Genomic DNA, 14115 nt, shown 5'->3' with positions numbered 1-14115 from the left:
TTACAGAACAAATATTTTGTTAATCTCGAAGATCTTGTCTTCAGCAGAGAGCACCTTCAAAAGATACAAAATGTCAAACTACATTAGTTTTCCCACATCAGAGCAGCTTGCCAGCAGGAAAAATACATAACTAATAAGGATGCATTAATAAGGATGAATGATTAATTCACCTTTGAGCTGGCTCATAGCTTCACCTCATTTGCAAGGCACTGCTGCAATCTGTGTATCACAAAAAGCAATCCCACTGCCCTGTCAAGTCATCAGACAAACGTTTTACTACCTGTGTTCCACCTTTCCTGCCCAAGTGCCCACTGTAGCTTTGCCTTTCACCCAAGCAGCAGGTCACACAGATCACCAGCACGTTACCCATATTAGGCTCAGATAATCAGACAAAACCAGGCTATCTCTCTCTCTCTAAACTTCCACTCTTGAGATCAAGTCTTATCACATACTCACACGTTTCTCTACTGCTTGTCAAAATATTGGGAAGAGGTAAAGCCACATACACATGGCATGGTAAGAAGGGAGTCAGAAGCTGGACAGAACAACTTTCCAGGGATCTCCATACTTGCCCTCACCTCTAAACTCTGCAAGCAAGCATGGGGAAAAAGTTTGGGAATTGAAGACAAGACGGTGGTGGCAATACCTGCTCTCTCCATAGGCTTTGTATGCAGCATAGGAGATTGGGGCACAGAAGACACCTTGGAGATACCTACAGGACTAAAAGCAGTGTCTCCAACCTCAAGTGCTAGCAGCCACTGTGCACCTACAGAGCAGATGCCTCAGTCTGGTGGCAGACTTGCTCACGTTCTGCTCTGCTCTCAAGCCTCCTCTTACCTGTATGAGACCGCATATGTCGCGTCAGATCTTGCAGAGACCAGAAACGCTTGTTGCACACAGTACAGACTTTCTTTCTTTTGTCTGCTTTTGCAGTACTCTTAGCCCCATCAGTCTTTGGTTTTTTGTCATCACTGCTCTTCTCAGTGGACTTTCTCTCTGTGCCTTCCCCCTCAGAGACGCTTTCGCTCTCTTCATTCTCCTTTCCTGTTGCCTCACAGTCCACAGGAGACTCCACTACCTTCAAGTCCAACGGAGACTCTTCCTGCTCAAGACCAGAGTCCTGCATCGAGGGAGCTCCTGCATCATCCTGAATGCTTTTGCTTTCATCCTCACTGCTCCTTTCATCCTTTCTGTCCTCACGAATGTGGGCCTTTTTGTGACGGCTAAGAGTGCCAGCAAACTTGAAGGTTTTGCCACAAATGTCACAGGCATGTTTCCTTTCAGTCTGAGAACTGCTGCCTGCGCCCTGGTCACTCTCTGCCAGCTTGAAGTCCATTAATTTGCTGGCAAAATTGAGGTCAAGACTTTTGTTACTTACAGAATCTTCCTCAGGGCCCTCTTCATATCCATCCACTTTTTCTTCAGCATCCTCTTCTGCCAGAAGGGAGTCAGCCTTTTGCTCCTCCTTAGGGCCGCACTCACTCTCTGGTAGCTCTGTCATTTCCTCTGACTGCTCCTTCTCGCAGTAGGTCAGGTTCAAGACTTTGTTTCCTGTAGCTAGCGTCTCTGCATCAGCCTGGCTGTCTGCAAGGAAACAGAGAGAAACTTTCAGCGGGATGCTCTCTGATAATTCCCAACTACCAGAGGAAAGGCCTCACATGAACCCACAAGCATTGCTTCTGATCAAGCATCCAAATGTATGTTTCTCTTATCTGTGACCGAGGCCAGTAACTTAAAGCTGAAAAGAGATCAAAACATCACAGAACCCAATTAACACAATGATACAAAATCTGTAACAAAATGCTTTCTTTTCCAAAATACACCCACAATCTTGGCAGTTTCTTGAAATCATTTTAAAATATAATCACTTTTACCAGAGAACACAAAATACTGAGACACCAAAGAAGAGCTGAGGTCACTACTATCACAAATACTGTTCCCGAGACACATGGATATATTATTAATAAACTTGTGTATGAAAAATATGGACACAGATCAAAGTAATATACACCCACATATTAATCAAACTAATTTATGTGTAGCAGGAAATGCTTTTCATAGGAACCAACTGGTACAATTAAATGCTAGAGGTTAGTGCAGGCAGTAACACAGAAGTTGTTTAAAAATTTGGTATACACCATAAAAGTGAAAGATGCAGAAGTTCATCCACACCTGGGTCTCTGATATGCCACTTGGAACTAAAACACAAAGCCAAGGGGCAGTAACGGGCAGCACTCTTTGCTGTTTCACAATTACCCCAACAAGAAGGCAAAAATCACTTAAGAGGTGATCCTTAATGATGTCCTCTGCTTCCTTACTGGTCTGTAGCATTAACGTTGCTGAAGACATAACAAATGTCCAAAAAATTAAAACAGATAAGGTGCTTAAGGAGGACAGAGGGCTGGAGCTGTACCCCCTCCAAGCTCTACACAAATAGTGTACTTGTAAATAGGAAATAAACTGATTGGCTCTGGAGGCCAAAGCTGACGATGATGCATGGCAAGTAACCGCATCCCCAGTGCCACTTTCCAGCAACTGTTCCAGGACACGAACTTTGCAAGCTGTGCTTTCTGAAAGCTGAAACTTCCCTTTGCTTTAACTCCTCCACCCCACCTCCTTCTTGTTGACAGCATGCAGCCAAGGAAGCCCACAACCTTACAGACATTTCAACATTCATCTGCAAGCCTGAGAGCTGCTGAGTAACTACAGGGATTTAGAAACTTTAGAAGAGCAGTTTAAGTTCTTTGTTTGAAAAAGTACAACATGCGCTTGTCTCCAAATTGCCTAGATTTCCTATCACAGGGGTTTTTTCATAAGAAAAGAGTAATGACAGAAGATAAGAAGATAGTTCTCAGGCACTTATTAGTATGAACCTAATCTTGCAACGTGACTTGCACTGACCCCATCTCCTCACACTAGAGAAAATAAATGGCCATTAAACAAATGTCAAAGTGCAGCAGTGTTTCCAGTGATAGTGAACAATCACTTAATAGTGCATAATCGTTGATATGCTTTTTCTTGGGGGGGTGGAAGGGGGAGAAGTGACCTGTCAAAAAAAATAATCTCACCTTTTAATCAAAACAGATCTGTTTACACAGACAGTGGATTACACAAAAGCCTTCCACAAAGTTCATTGCTCATCTAATTATCTGCCCATTAAAGCACGCAAGCAAGCCATAATCTGTGTATAACGCTAGAGAATTTGAGGATGGGGGCATCTGAAAACAGAGGTCACCTACAAGTGTCCTATGAATCTCCATTTGAATTCTGTGTTTTGACTTGCTGATTATCTCTTGGCTATATTAAAGCAAAAAAAGAAAAAAAATACCTATTATTAAAAAAAAAAAAAAAAAGAGGTCACTTCTAAAAATCAAGCTGAAATGCCAATGCACAATAATTAAGGGGAAACACTGCTCCACGACCCAGAGAAATGGGAGCCAGGCATGACTGAGAAGCCAGGCCCATGCGTGGTGCTCCTGGTTACATGTAGGTAGCCAGGTCTCACAGCTGTCAGTACAGGCAAGGGAGTGAGCCCAGAAGCCAAACCCAGGCCATATCAACACAGGGAAGATGTTTAAAAAGGAAGCATGGCCATGGGTTCCTGCCTGCTGTCTTCTTCCACAAGCACATCTGGCTCTCCCAGCAGTGTCTCACTTTGGCCCATGAGCAGGGATGAAAGGAAGGATTAAAGGCAAAAGATGTGACTCCCTGCTGCTGCGGGAAGGGTCTTCGTCTTTCCTTGGCTACCCATTCCCACCCCAGCCCTTGCATGACCCTAATGTTCATACAGGGTCTTTTTCACCAGAGCACAGGTTTATGTTGCACTAAAATGATCCTGTAATCATGCTCTCTTCAGGTTAGGGGCAGGAGGGAAGGGAAACAACACAGCTGCCTTTGGTTGACAGAGACAAAAATAGGACAGCAAAGTGGATCTGAGGCATGAAGACCTTGAAGTGACATCAACAGACAGCACCTAAACCAGGTGCTATACCCTTGCCATCACTGCTCCCCCTCAGCAAAGTGAGGAGCACCTCCTGGCAGATATGGGCTGCCCTGTCTCATCCCCTCAAGGTCAGGAAATGCTCCCCTGATGGGATGTGTGTTAAGTCAAAGAAAGGTTCATTAGGGAATGGGGCAGGAAACCATGTGAGCTGTTAGGATGGACATGAGTGAAGAGCACAAGGAAACTGAGATGAGAGAAAGCTCCTCTTTTATTGTACCCAGAGAGATATTCTGTAACTCTTTACTGACCAAACAGAAGACAATGGATGAAGAGTAAGTTTTTTCCTGGTTTTTCAAAAGGAAATATCATGAGCAAAGTGAGTGAAATATCCACTGGAATCACTCAAGTAAGAGCAAGCCAAAACCAGTATGTCTTAAAACTCTCGATACAAAAGTCCCAACTTTTACATTCAACATGTCATATATTATGTATGATTTTCCAATTTTTCCCTTTTTCTTCTTCTGCTTCCAGTATTTCCAAAAATATATTATTTTTCTTATAGTATACTCATTCTTCAGTGAACTGTACTCAAACTCTGTCTCCTCCTTGCCTCTTCTCTGTGCCCTGGGCCCCTTCCCATGGCTGGCCCGCAATTGCATTTTCCTGCACAAGAGATAACGCTTCAAGGGATAGGTGGTCCACAGGTAAGTGATGTTGCCTTACTAGCACAGGCAAACAGATGAAGTTGACATCAAGAAAAACAAACTCTTGTTTAAACAATGTGCCTTCACAAAGGGCACAGACCACTGCAGATCCTGGGAAAACAGATGTACACAGGTTTTCTCTTCAGAAGCTGGCCCAGCGCCCCTGAAGGAAGACATTCAAAACTCAGGTAGCAATGTAGCCAGGAACATGTTGACATGCGTTCGTGCTTGGGGGAAGCACTCTTCCTTCTTACCTGCACAAAGCAGATGTGCTGTCTGCTTTGTCAAGAAGGAGTGTCACAGGCCCCTTACGAAACTTCATGCATGTACTTCATGTAAAGTGGTAGTTCCTCACTAGCTGAGCTGCTCTGTAGTTATCCCCAACCCATGCAGTTAGTTTTGCAGCTGGTGAAAAAGTGAGCTGCTCTGCACAAATCTTGGTTGTCTGGGGATGGGTGAGAATCAGCTCAGCTCTGCTTCCGATGGACTGGAATAGCAGCAGGGGAGCTGTGAAGGTGTGTGGTAAACAGTCGTGAAAGACAATTGTGTCAGGTCTGGTGTGGGATTTCTCCTGCAGTGCAAAGGATAGCTGCAAGGGTAGTCCTGCACTGGCAGCTGCTTCGTCCCCTCCAGCAGAGGTTAGGCTTGGCCTACACTAAGTTTTTTTCCCACTTACATGTCTATCTGCAGCAACAGAAACTCTACTGGTCATAGAACTCCAACGGGCTTGTATCTTACACAAGGAGGAGGATTTTGACTGAGCCTTCATATCTGGGCAAACATCCCCCCAACGAGGCCAAGCTCCTCTCAGATGGAATATCATATCCAGAATTTTGCTGATTTATGTTGCAGAGCAGTCACTTGATTCCAGCCAGTGAAAGAAACAGGATGCAGGCGAAAGGCCTGCCGTTTCTTTCGGCCCTTTCACATCTTTCACTTACTAAGGCTGTAAAATGCTTTCTGGTCCATTTGTTACCCACACATATTTACACTCGGTGAATCCAGAGGACAAGAGTGGAGAAGTCCACTTGCCAAGGCTCCCACCTACCACCACTTCTTCAGCAACTGTGGGAGCAGAATACATTACCTTGTCATGGACAACCAGTTTGTGTCACTCCTTCAAAATGACAATAAGGTGACACTATTTGATGATGTCAATTCTGACAGCAGAGTCAAAAAAGATGCACAAGGTAAGGAAGAGAGAGGAGAAGAGCTAGGAGGTAAGCATGTACGGAAGAAGGCAACACAAAACAACCACTGGTAACTCAGCTGCTGCCTCATCAGCTCCTGGGAAAAAAAGAACTTCTCATGAGATGTATTCATAAGCAAAACCTCAAGGACTCAATCTGAGAATCCAAAAACTTTTCTGCTTGCATGAAAGAAACCACTATATAGTTGTAGCCAAAATATTTTTTCCTTCAAACTGTGGAAAGAAAAGACTGTTTTGCTAAAGTGTATTTACAATTCAAGTTGCAGTCTTTGGTCAGCCCAGTCAGAAGAATCTGCTTAATCTTTTATAGGTGGTAAGAAAAAGAAAGAGGAGGAAACTGCTTTCCTGCATACACAAACCAAATGACGAAGAGAGATGCCAAATGTGGAAAATTTCAGCTAAAGGGCAGATACAGATCAAGGTGGGGAGATTGCTGGTTTGACTTTTTCCCTTGGTTTTCTGTTTTCGTGGAAATACACTGGAATAGGCAGTAGAGCCTGAGACGCTAAGGAGTTATTAGATTAAACAGGGTGTAATGAAAACTATTTTGTGGCTAAAGCAAGTGTTTATTGACAAACATTCCTGACATCCCAAGAGAAGTGTTAGGAAACACATCACATAAATAATCCTCAAAACTGGAGCAGACAGAGCACTGGAAATGGATATTGTACAAACAGTTGGCATTATCAGTCAGATGAGCTGATGATATAATATTTTCCCTACATTAACTGAAATAACTCCAGCTAGTCTTATATTTTACAATGGAGGCAGCCACCACTAGGTGGTAGCAGTTCTAGCAAATTTGGCATTTTCTGGAACCACTCACATAATGCTGCTTCTACTTCCACCCACGAACTGGAAAACATCTTTTTGACCTGCAGAGTCAACTTGCAAATTTTTGGGCGTTATCTCTGTCCATTTTTATTGTAAACACTCTAAACACTAAAATTTAGCCACCTTCATTACATCACACGCACACACGCAAGTTAAATATTTAATCAGTCCACAGCTGAGAGAACTTCGGTCGTACCTGCATGCCTTTTGACATGAAAACATTCAAGACAGAAAAAGACTATTTACAGTAAATGGAACTGAATATATCTGGGGGAAAAGGAGAAAACCAGTTCTGGGAAAAAACACTTTTTGCCTTTGATACAATGTATGATTCCCCAGTACCTTCAAGAGAGCAGCTGAAGTCATAAAGAAAAGTTTTCAGAACTAGCTCTGACTGCACCTGCCAAGGAGAAATCTGCACTGAAGGGAGTGGGGGGCAGGGGGGAACCCCACACTTTCAGCTTATGGTGAAATATGAATTTATTTCTTTATTATTAATATGGTGATTTCCACCGTTCAGCAGAAAGGCAGTCTGATGTAGAGCCGACAATACAATAAGGAAGCTATACACCATCTCCTCAGTATCCTCCACACAACAGCTCCAGCACTTGGGCCAAGCCCCAGTGGCAAGCAGCTCTTGCTTTACTCTGAGCTGTGGCTCTGAAGCAGTTGTTAAACTTTGCCTGACACTGAAAAAAACAGTTTTAAGCCCTTTGTCCTCTAGGAAATACCCACAAATGTAGTTCAGAGGTACAAACAGCTAGAACAGTTGGGAAAAAGTCCCCCACTATACCCAGGGCTCACATGATTTCTGGAGGGATCACAGAGTGGCAGATATCTAGAGCAAAGATGAATTCTGCTAAATGCCAATTGGAAAGCTCACTGTCAAGTATACTTACTTTGTAAATATTTGCCTATTTAGCACAGAGCAGTTGTGTTCGATCCTCTCACACTAGAGGCAAGCCTCTTTACGAAAGGGATCTTTCCTTAGCAAAGTCTTTTTCTCTATTACGTAAGAGATAATACCTTACCCCATTCCCATCCCACATCTCTTCTCTGTTAGCTGCATTTTGTTGCAAGAAGGGAGCATTCACAAAGCCCTAAGGAGACAAAGTCAGGGCTGCTTTAATACGATGAAAGTGGGCAATTCATTAAGTCGCTCCACAGTTTCCTTGTAAGCCTCTCTGCCAGTACAGTTCTCCCCTGGTCTGACTACTGTGAGCCAGGCAAGATGTCCTCAGTTTGCTTTAGACCATTCCTTTCCTCTCCATGTAGCAAGGATCTGTGGAGGCCCCATCACTTACACAGCCTCCTCATCTCTGAATCCTATTCAAAATCACCATCTTGTTATTGTTTTGGTTTAAAACAAGACCAAAAGAAACCCTCTATAAACTTGTTCCCAGTGACACTCTATTGAATTGCACTTCCTGTCTTACACCTCATCTTAAAGCTTTTCTTCATTTATGGCTGACCAAACATCATTCATTCCCTTTCCTGCTGGTGTACAGGGAAATCCAGATGATTATTCACGTCCAAGGACAGAGAACGGTCCTCACAAGGACTCTGCATGTGAGCCTGAGCATGCTACCTTCCTACTTTTTAAAGCCAGCATAAAAAGAGAAATCACCACATTTTAAACTAAGCCACAGTTTCAAATAGTTAATTTACTTCCACAGACTTGGAAATCCGTTTTTCTTGGCCAATAGCAGGAGACCACAAGTGCAAAGCTGTTGAATGATTTTGGACCATGATTAAGCACCACTTGGTCAAGCCAGTTACAAATGCTAAGCTGTGCTATAAAGTGCATGTGATAACTTAGTGTACACTATAGGATATGGGCTCACCAGGATATTGCTGTCCAAAGCTGCAATTTGAAGACACAAAGCATTTGACAGCAAAGCCAACTTCAACAGCATCTATCCCTTGCACCTCCCAGGAGATGCTGCCAGCTCCACACCCCAGCTGCATCAATGTGCTCTTTTAGGGCTGTACCGCCAGCCAGATCCGGGAACTTATCTCACAACTGCCAGTCCCTCTCCTTGCCCTTTTAATTTTTTTGAGCAGCTGGGTCAGCTACAGCTGCAGGGATGAACAGTTGGGAACAGGTTGAGCCAGTGTGGCCAAGAAGTGCTTTGTGTTATCCAACCATGGCCCAAGGCTCTGTCTGCTGGGGCAGGTTGAACCACTCTGATCAGCCCAGTGCCAGCTGCTAAGAACAACATCTACGTTCCACCAAGGTCCTACCCATCCTACGTGCTGCTCCAGTGCTCATCTGAGCGGCTTCAGAAATGCTTGCCTCCTCATCCCATCGACCAGCTGAACTGCATTAGGATCTCACTGACTATAAAGTAAGCCTTCAACTGACTCAAGTAGAACATTTCAGTTTCATTCTGTCATGAGAATTGTCAGAGGTGAGCACTTTCAGAGCCCTTTCTGCAGACTTTTGTTCTGTGAGGGGATCATGTCATAACATGAGTCTTCCTCTCTCATGCTGTAGCCATCTGTTGTCTGCACAGGCAGGATGAGCCCACGTGACACCCCAGGTACCAAGCTACAGCCCTGTGAAGTTACAGGCTGTTAACATGGTAACAAGGCAACTTAGTCTCTTCATGATAGGCAAGATCAAATCATGTCGTAACAGGTCCCCAGCATGGCAGATTGTAATGCCAGACTAGTACTGAGACCTGTATTACCACATTTGAATCACTGCAAGGCAACCTGCTGTATTAAAAGAAGAAGAGAGGATCAGAGAGAGTGGAAAGACAGCAGACTTTCCCAAACAAACTGGTGCACGGAGATCTAAGAAGAAAATCCTGTGCTCATTTTTGTGCAATCTGATCAGCAGCTACCCTGAGGTTGAGGGTAATAACTCATTTGTAATTTTAACTACCCTGATGCACAGAGCCAACTTCTTGCCACTTTTAGGTTTGTTACTTCAACAATTATCCCGTGAAACCAACTCTGAGCAACACTAAGTGACCGTGTCTGTACTGGAGGTGTGAACACCTTACAGCAACAGCTCCCTTGTGCAAACACTTTTCAGGCAAGAGACATGTACCACCATCTGCTGAGCTTCCTTCTTGCACTCATCCCATTTGGTCAGCACACTAAAACCCTGAGTGACTGCGCTCACCTTTGGATTTGTGTCAGCTTCTCCTTTCTAGCTAAATGCCACTCACCTGCCTACAACAAAGCCTTGCAGGATCAGTCAATTTCTTTTGCTACTAATTGTCAAGACAGAGGGGGCAATATGATGGCAGGCAAGCTTCAATGCAAAGACTAATACAAAGTAAAACAATCTAAAACATGCCTACGTGATGCTAAATATGTTACTGGCAGGTACATTCAGGCAGGAGGACTCAGAGCCATCGCTGATATCTCTCCAGGATCACTGGTGTGGCCTGCAGCAGCAGCCAAATTAAAGCCAGACTGCATCAACAGGCTCAGAAAGCAATCAGAGGGACTTGCAGACAGCACCTCCATAAATAGGTAATAAAGGGAACAGGCAGGTATGTGCTCTCGAACACACAACTCTAATGAACCAGTTGTGGATGCTGACGGAGTTAAGAGGAACAGGAGGAAGTAGCTGGGTCCACAGCTCACACTAAATAGCACATCCTACTGCTACCACTGGAGACAAGAGTACCTGCCCTCAGTGGTACGGCACTTCTCACATCCTTACGCTTTGCTTGTCTGCAGCCTTCAGTCCGACTAAATACAACTTGGCCTTGCTATTCTGAACAGCTGGGAAAAACTGCATGTGCCGCTGTGAGATCCAGCATCCTCTTCCTTAGACTGGGGATAAGCACATTTCTCCTCAGGTAGCAGCTGGCAACTCCAGGTTTATGCAAATTCTGTTATATTTGGTAGAAAAGACACTACCACATTTTTGACAGGGGAAGGGCTTCTGGCCTGACACAAGATAAAATGTATGCCTATCTGTCCCTCCCAGTGTGTAATAAGAAACTTCACTGGTTTTTCTTCCTTTACCCCCATTACTGCTTGGTGACCAACCACAATATCCTGACTGTAAGCACCTCAAAAGCCTCTCCATAAATGTCTATCACCTGTGTGATAGACAGATAGACTTCCATCAGAGCCACAGGGTATCTTTCCACTGACTTCAGTGGATCAAGCCCCATATCAATTACTTCCCCCCAGGAGAAAGTTTTTCATGTCTGTAATTCATTTAAATGACTAGAACACAGGAAGGGACTGAGCAGAGAAGTTGAAAGAAAAACCAGGATCATGAAATGAAATGAAATGAGGAAAGCAATTCTGCAAGACATCCTTGTGATGAAGAAAGAGATTGACAGGATAGTTACTCGTAAAACGAGATCAGCTCTTGTCACACCTCCCACCTCCCACCCAAAACCTCTGAAAACGCACACACACACCACCCAACCCCCTGCCACAGCCAGCAGCCCCTTTGATACAACATTGTGGGTATCTCTCTCACTTTAATCTTCTGAAAGCTGGTTCTGTTCTAGTTAAAATCTCAACCCATACCAGGGATTCCTCGTATCTTGCAGACACCTTGGGAGCTGCTTCTTTCCCTTAATTTTCTTCCAGTGTCAACACAACTTTTTAGATGCATCATGGCAGTGCTTTTTGTAGTCTTTCAAGTCACTCTTACTTTTTAGAATGCCTGCTAAGTCAATCATAAATTTATGGTTACAAATAACATCACTTTTTGCACTTTTATCTGGCTTCATTCACAATGCAAATACAAAACTTCAAAGTTGAGCAGAAACCCTTTTGCTTCACGATAGCCCAATTTCTTTCCACATTTCTTTTCAAGCATGAAACGACAGGACTAGCTGAGGATTAATTATTTGAAACTCAACCTGCATCCCAGGTCACAATTTTCTCATCTTTTCAGCCTTTAAAAGTTTTGTATCAACCAAAGAAGGCAACTGCTCTTCTGATAAAATACACTTACTCACTGGAAGATAACCTAAACAGTAAATGTCATTTTATCTTTTATTAATTTTTTCTGTCAGAATAGTCATGGCCTGTATTAAAATACATCTGTGCCTAAATATTGACCCAGAACTGACTGTAAACTTTGGTCAGCAGCACAGCAGGACTAGTCTAGTCTGGACACTTCCTGGAAGCTAGTCATTTGAAGGGAGTCTGTTCCAGTATAAAGGGTCATCTGAGTAATTATAGCATATAAGAAGATCAGTCCTTAATTCAGGTATCTCTTGCCATCGTTGTCCTAGTGGAAACACATTATCACCATAGCAAGTACAAATGTTGCAATGTTTACAATTTCACTGACTTAAATCATAAAAGCAAAGAATAAAAGTGCCTCCAGTCCTTTTTTTTAATGTCTTGTGATCTCCACTTGACAGGAAACATTTAGGTTCACGGGCTAGGTGTTACTACATTCTATTTATCTATTTATTCCTTTATTTTGTTTATGGACCTTTTCTTGTACAGTTTGTTCCTGTTGTAGCAGCAAAACAAAACAAAACCAAAAACCTCCTCTGCCATTAAATCTCACCTGCTACAAAAAATAATCTTGGGCCGAGTAAGACCCTTTGGTATCCCTCTGAAAATATGCTCAAGTGACTCTCTGCAAACGGATTAGGTTAGCTATAACAAACTAGTGGTCAAAAAAGACCATCATTGTAATTTTATATTGAACCTAGTCTGATGCACATGCTATAAAAGGAGCAAAATTAGCTGCATCACCTGCAGGGCACTTGCTGCTCTGAGAATTAAAAAAGTCAAGACCAGGAGGGAAGAGTAAAAAAGAAAGGCTAACCAAGTTGAACACAGAAAAGTAAATTACACAGTAAAGACATCAAGATAAAGTAAGTATTAAAAGCAAGTGTTCAAGCATGTTCAAACAAAACACAGGTACTGTGTTAGACACTGTATAAAACCATGCTATGCCAAATTCCCTGTGCCCCACTTGCGAGCTCAGCATTAAAATAAAAAAACAGTGAGGAAGGTGTATGCTTCTTCAGGGAAATGCTTTTGAATTAAAAAAAAAAAAAAGCACAGTGGTGTTGAGGCACGAAAGAGCAAAAGCTTTCGTGAGAGAGACTTTTGGTTGCATGAGGGATGTGGGTTACTGTCAGCATATGCATTTTTGCACTTTCACAAAAGGGAAATGTGATCTTGACACCACATGGAAGGAGCCCTCCACGCTGAAATTTTATTGAACATGAAAGACACACTGGCAACAATCTTTTTATGTCTGTATAAATACAGTAGTTTAAAACTGGTAATACACAGGTAACACTTAAATGCCCAAAATTATATACATTTCCTTTAACCTAACTTAGACCACTTAGACAAATTACTTGAATAGCAACTTCCCTACAAATGGACAAGAAAAAAGAGCAAGAAAGAAAAGCTAGTTGTTGCTTTTTAGCTCAAACAACTGCCTTGTTGGGTTTTTTTGATAGCAGTGTTATATAGACCAGCTTGCCTGCTGTGATTGCCAACACATGCAGCTTGGAAGCAGATCACTAGGACTCTCATCTATCCCATTCACATCAGCCTGTCAGCCCTCTCTCTACACAGGCCAGGGAGCAGCCATCAATCCCAGACAATAAAGTTCCCCTTTTCTCTTTACAATAAGATTAGCAAATACATTTTTTTTCTTAACTCCTTTTAAAAAACAGAGCTTTCTAACAAGTCACTGCCTGTGCAATAGGTGGGGACAGGAACGCTGCGTTGCACTACAACGCTGTAGATGTCTCCATGAGAAAACCAACTTGCCCACCCACAACATAAACCCAACAGACTGCTATGTCTACCACAGAGCTGCCAAACTTCTCGGATGCCACTAGCAGCGGACACTCATCACAAAAAACACAGGGCTCACTCCAGCTGAATGCACTCTAGCACTTCCCTTGGCACCATTTCTGTGGCCTAAATTTCCTCCATCTTCCTAGCTTACCTTTCCCTCTCCCCTCCAGTAAAACCTCATTGACACTGCTGTCACAGGGGAGCTGCTGTGAACTCCCAGTTTAGAAACAGAATGCTAATGTCACCCGAAAGCAGATGCCCCAAGGCCAGTCAAAGCTTGCTGGTGGTGGGGTGGTCCTCCAGCAACAAGTCTCTCTCAACACTGCCCTGAGATTAAGAAAGAGCTCAGTATTATCACTGCCAGAGTACACCAACCAAAATCTGATCATTGCCACTGCCGTAGTATCACCAAAAATCTTGTATCTGTGGTGAGGATCCAGCCCTGCTACTGCTGCAGTTGCCTGCCTTCCTTGTGGCGATTGCAGCACAGGCCTTCTAAAAGGACGGGGTCTCCTTCCAAGGCCAGTGGTCGTAAGGCAGACAAGTTTTACCAGCATAATTCATGGCTGAGTGCATTTTCCTGTCTTCATTAAGGGTTTACACCAGAGCTGCTACCTTGGAAGTCTGCCATCAATAAGCAGGTCAAACCTCTTAGT

At 43.4% G+C, this 14115-nt stretch overlaps 1 protein-coding gene across 6 annotated transcripts in view; it reads right to left on the bottom strand.

Moving 5' to 3' along the window:
- RREB1 (ras responsive element binding protein 1) overlaps positions 1-14115 on the bottom strand; it is a 124345-nt gene that overhangs the window by 5947 nt on the left and 104283 nt on the right. For 5 of the 6 annotated variants that reach the window (XM_064663843.1, XM_064663848.1, XM_064663852.1 and 2 more), the window contains one exon: positions 838-1584. In XM_064663843.1, the coding sequence (XP_064519913.1) occupies positions 838-1584 (747 nt within the window). The remainder of the gene's footprint in view (positions 1-837; positions 1585-14115) is intronic. The other variant, XM_064663864.1, reaches the window with a different exon arrangement.

Source organism: Pseudopipra pipra, chromosome 1, assembly GCF_036250125.1.
Source record: "Pseudopipra pipra isolate bDixPip1 chromosome 1, bDixPip1.hap1, whole genome shotgun sequence".
Classification (NCBI taxonomy): domain Eukaryota; kingdom Metazoa; phylum Chordata; class Aves; order Passeriformes; family Pipridae; genus Pseudopipra; species Pseudopipra pipra.
Note: the sequence above shows the minus strand (reverse complement) of the source record. Positions and strands in the feature narration are given on the sequence as shown.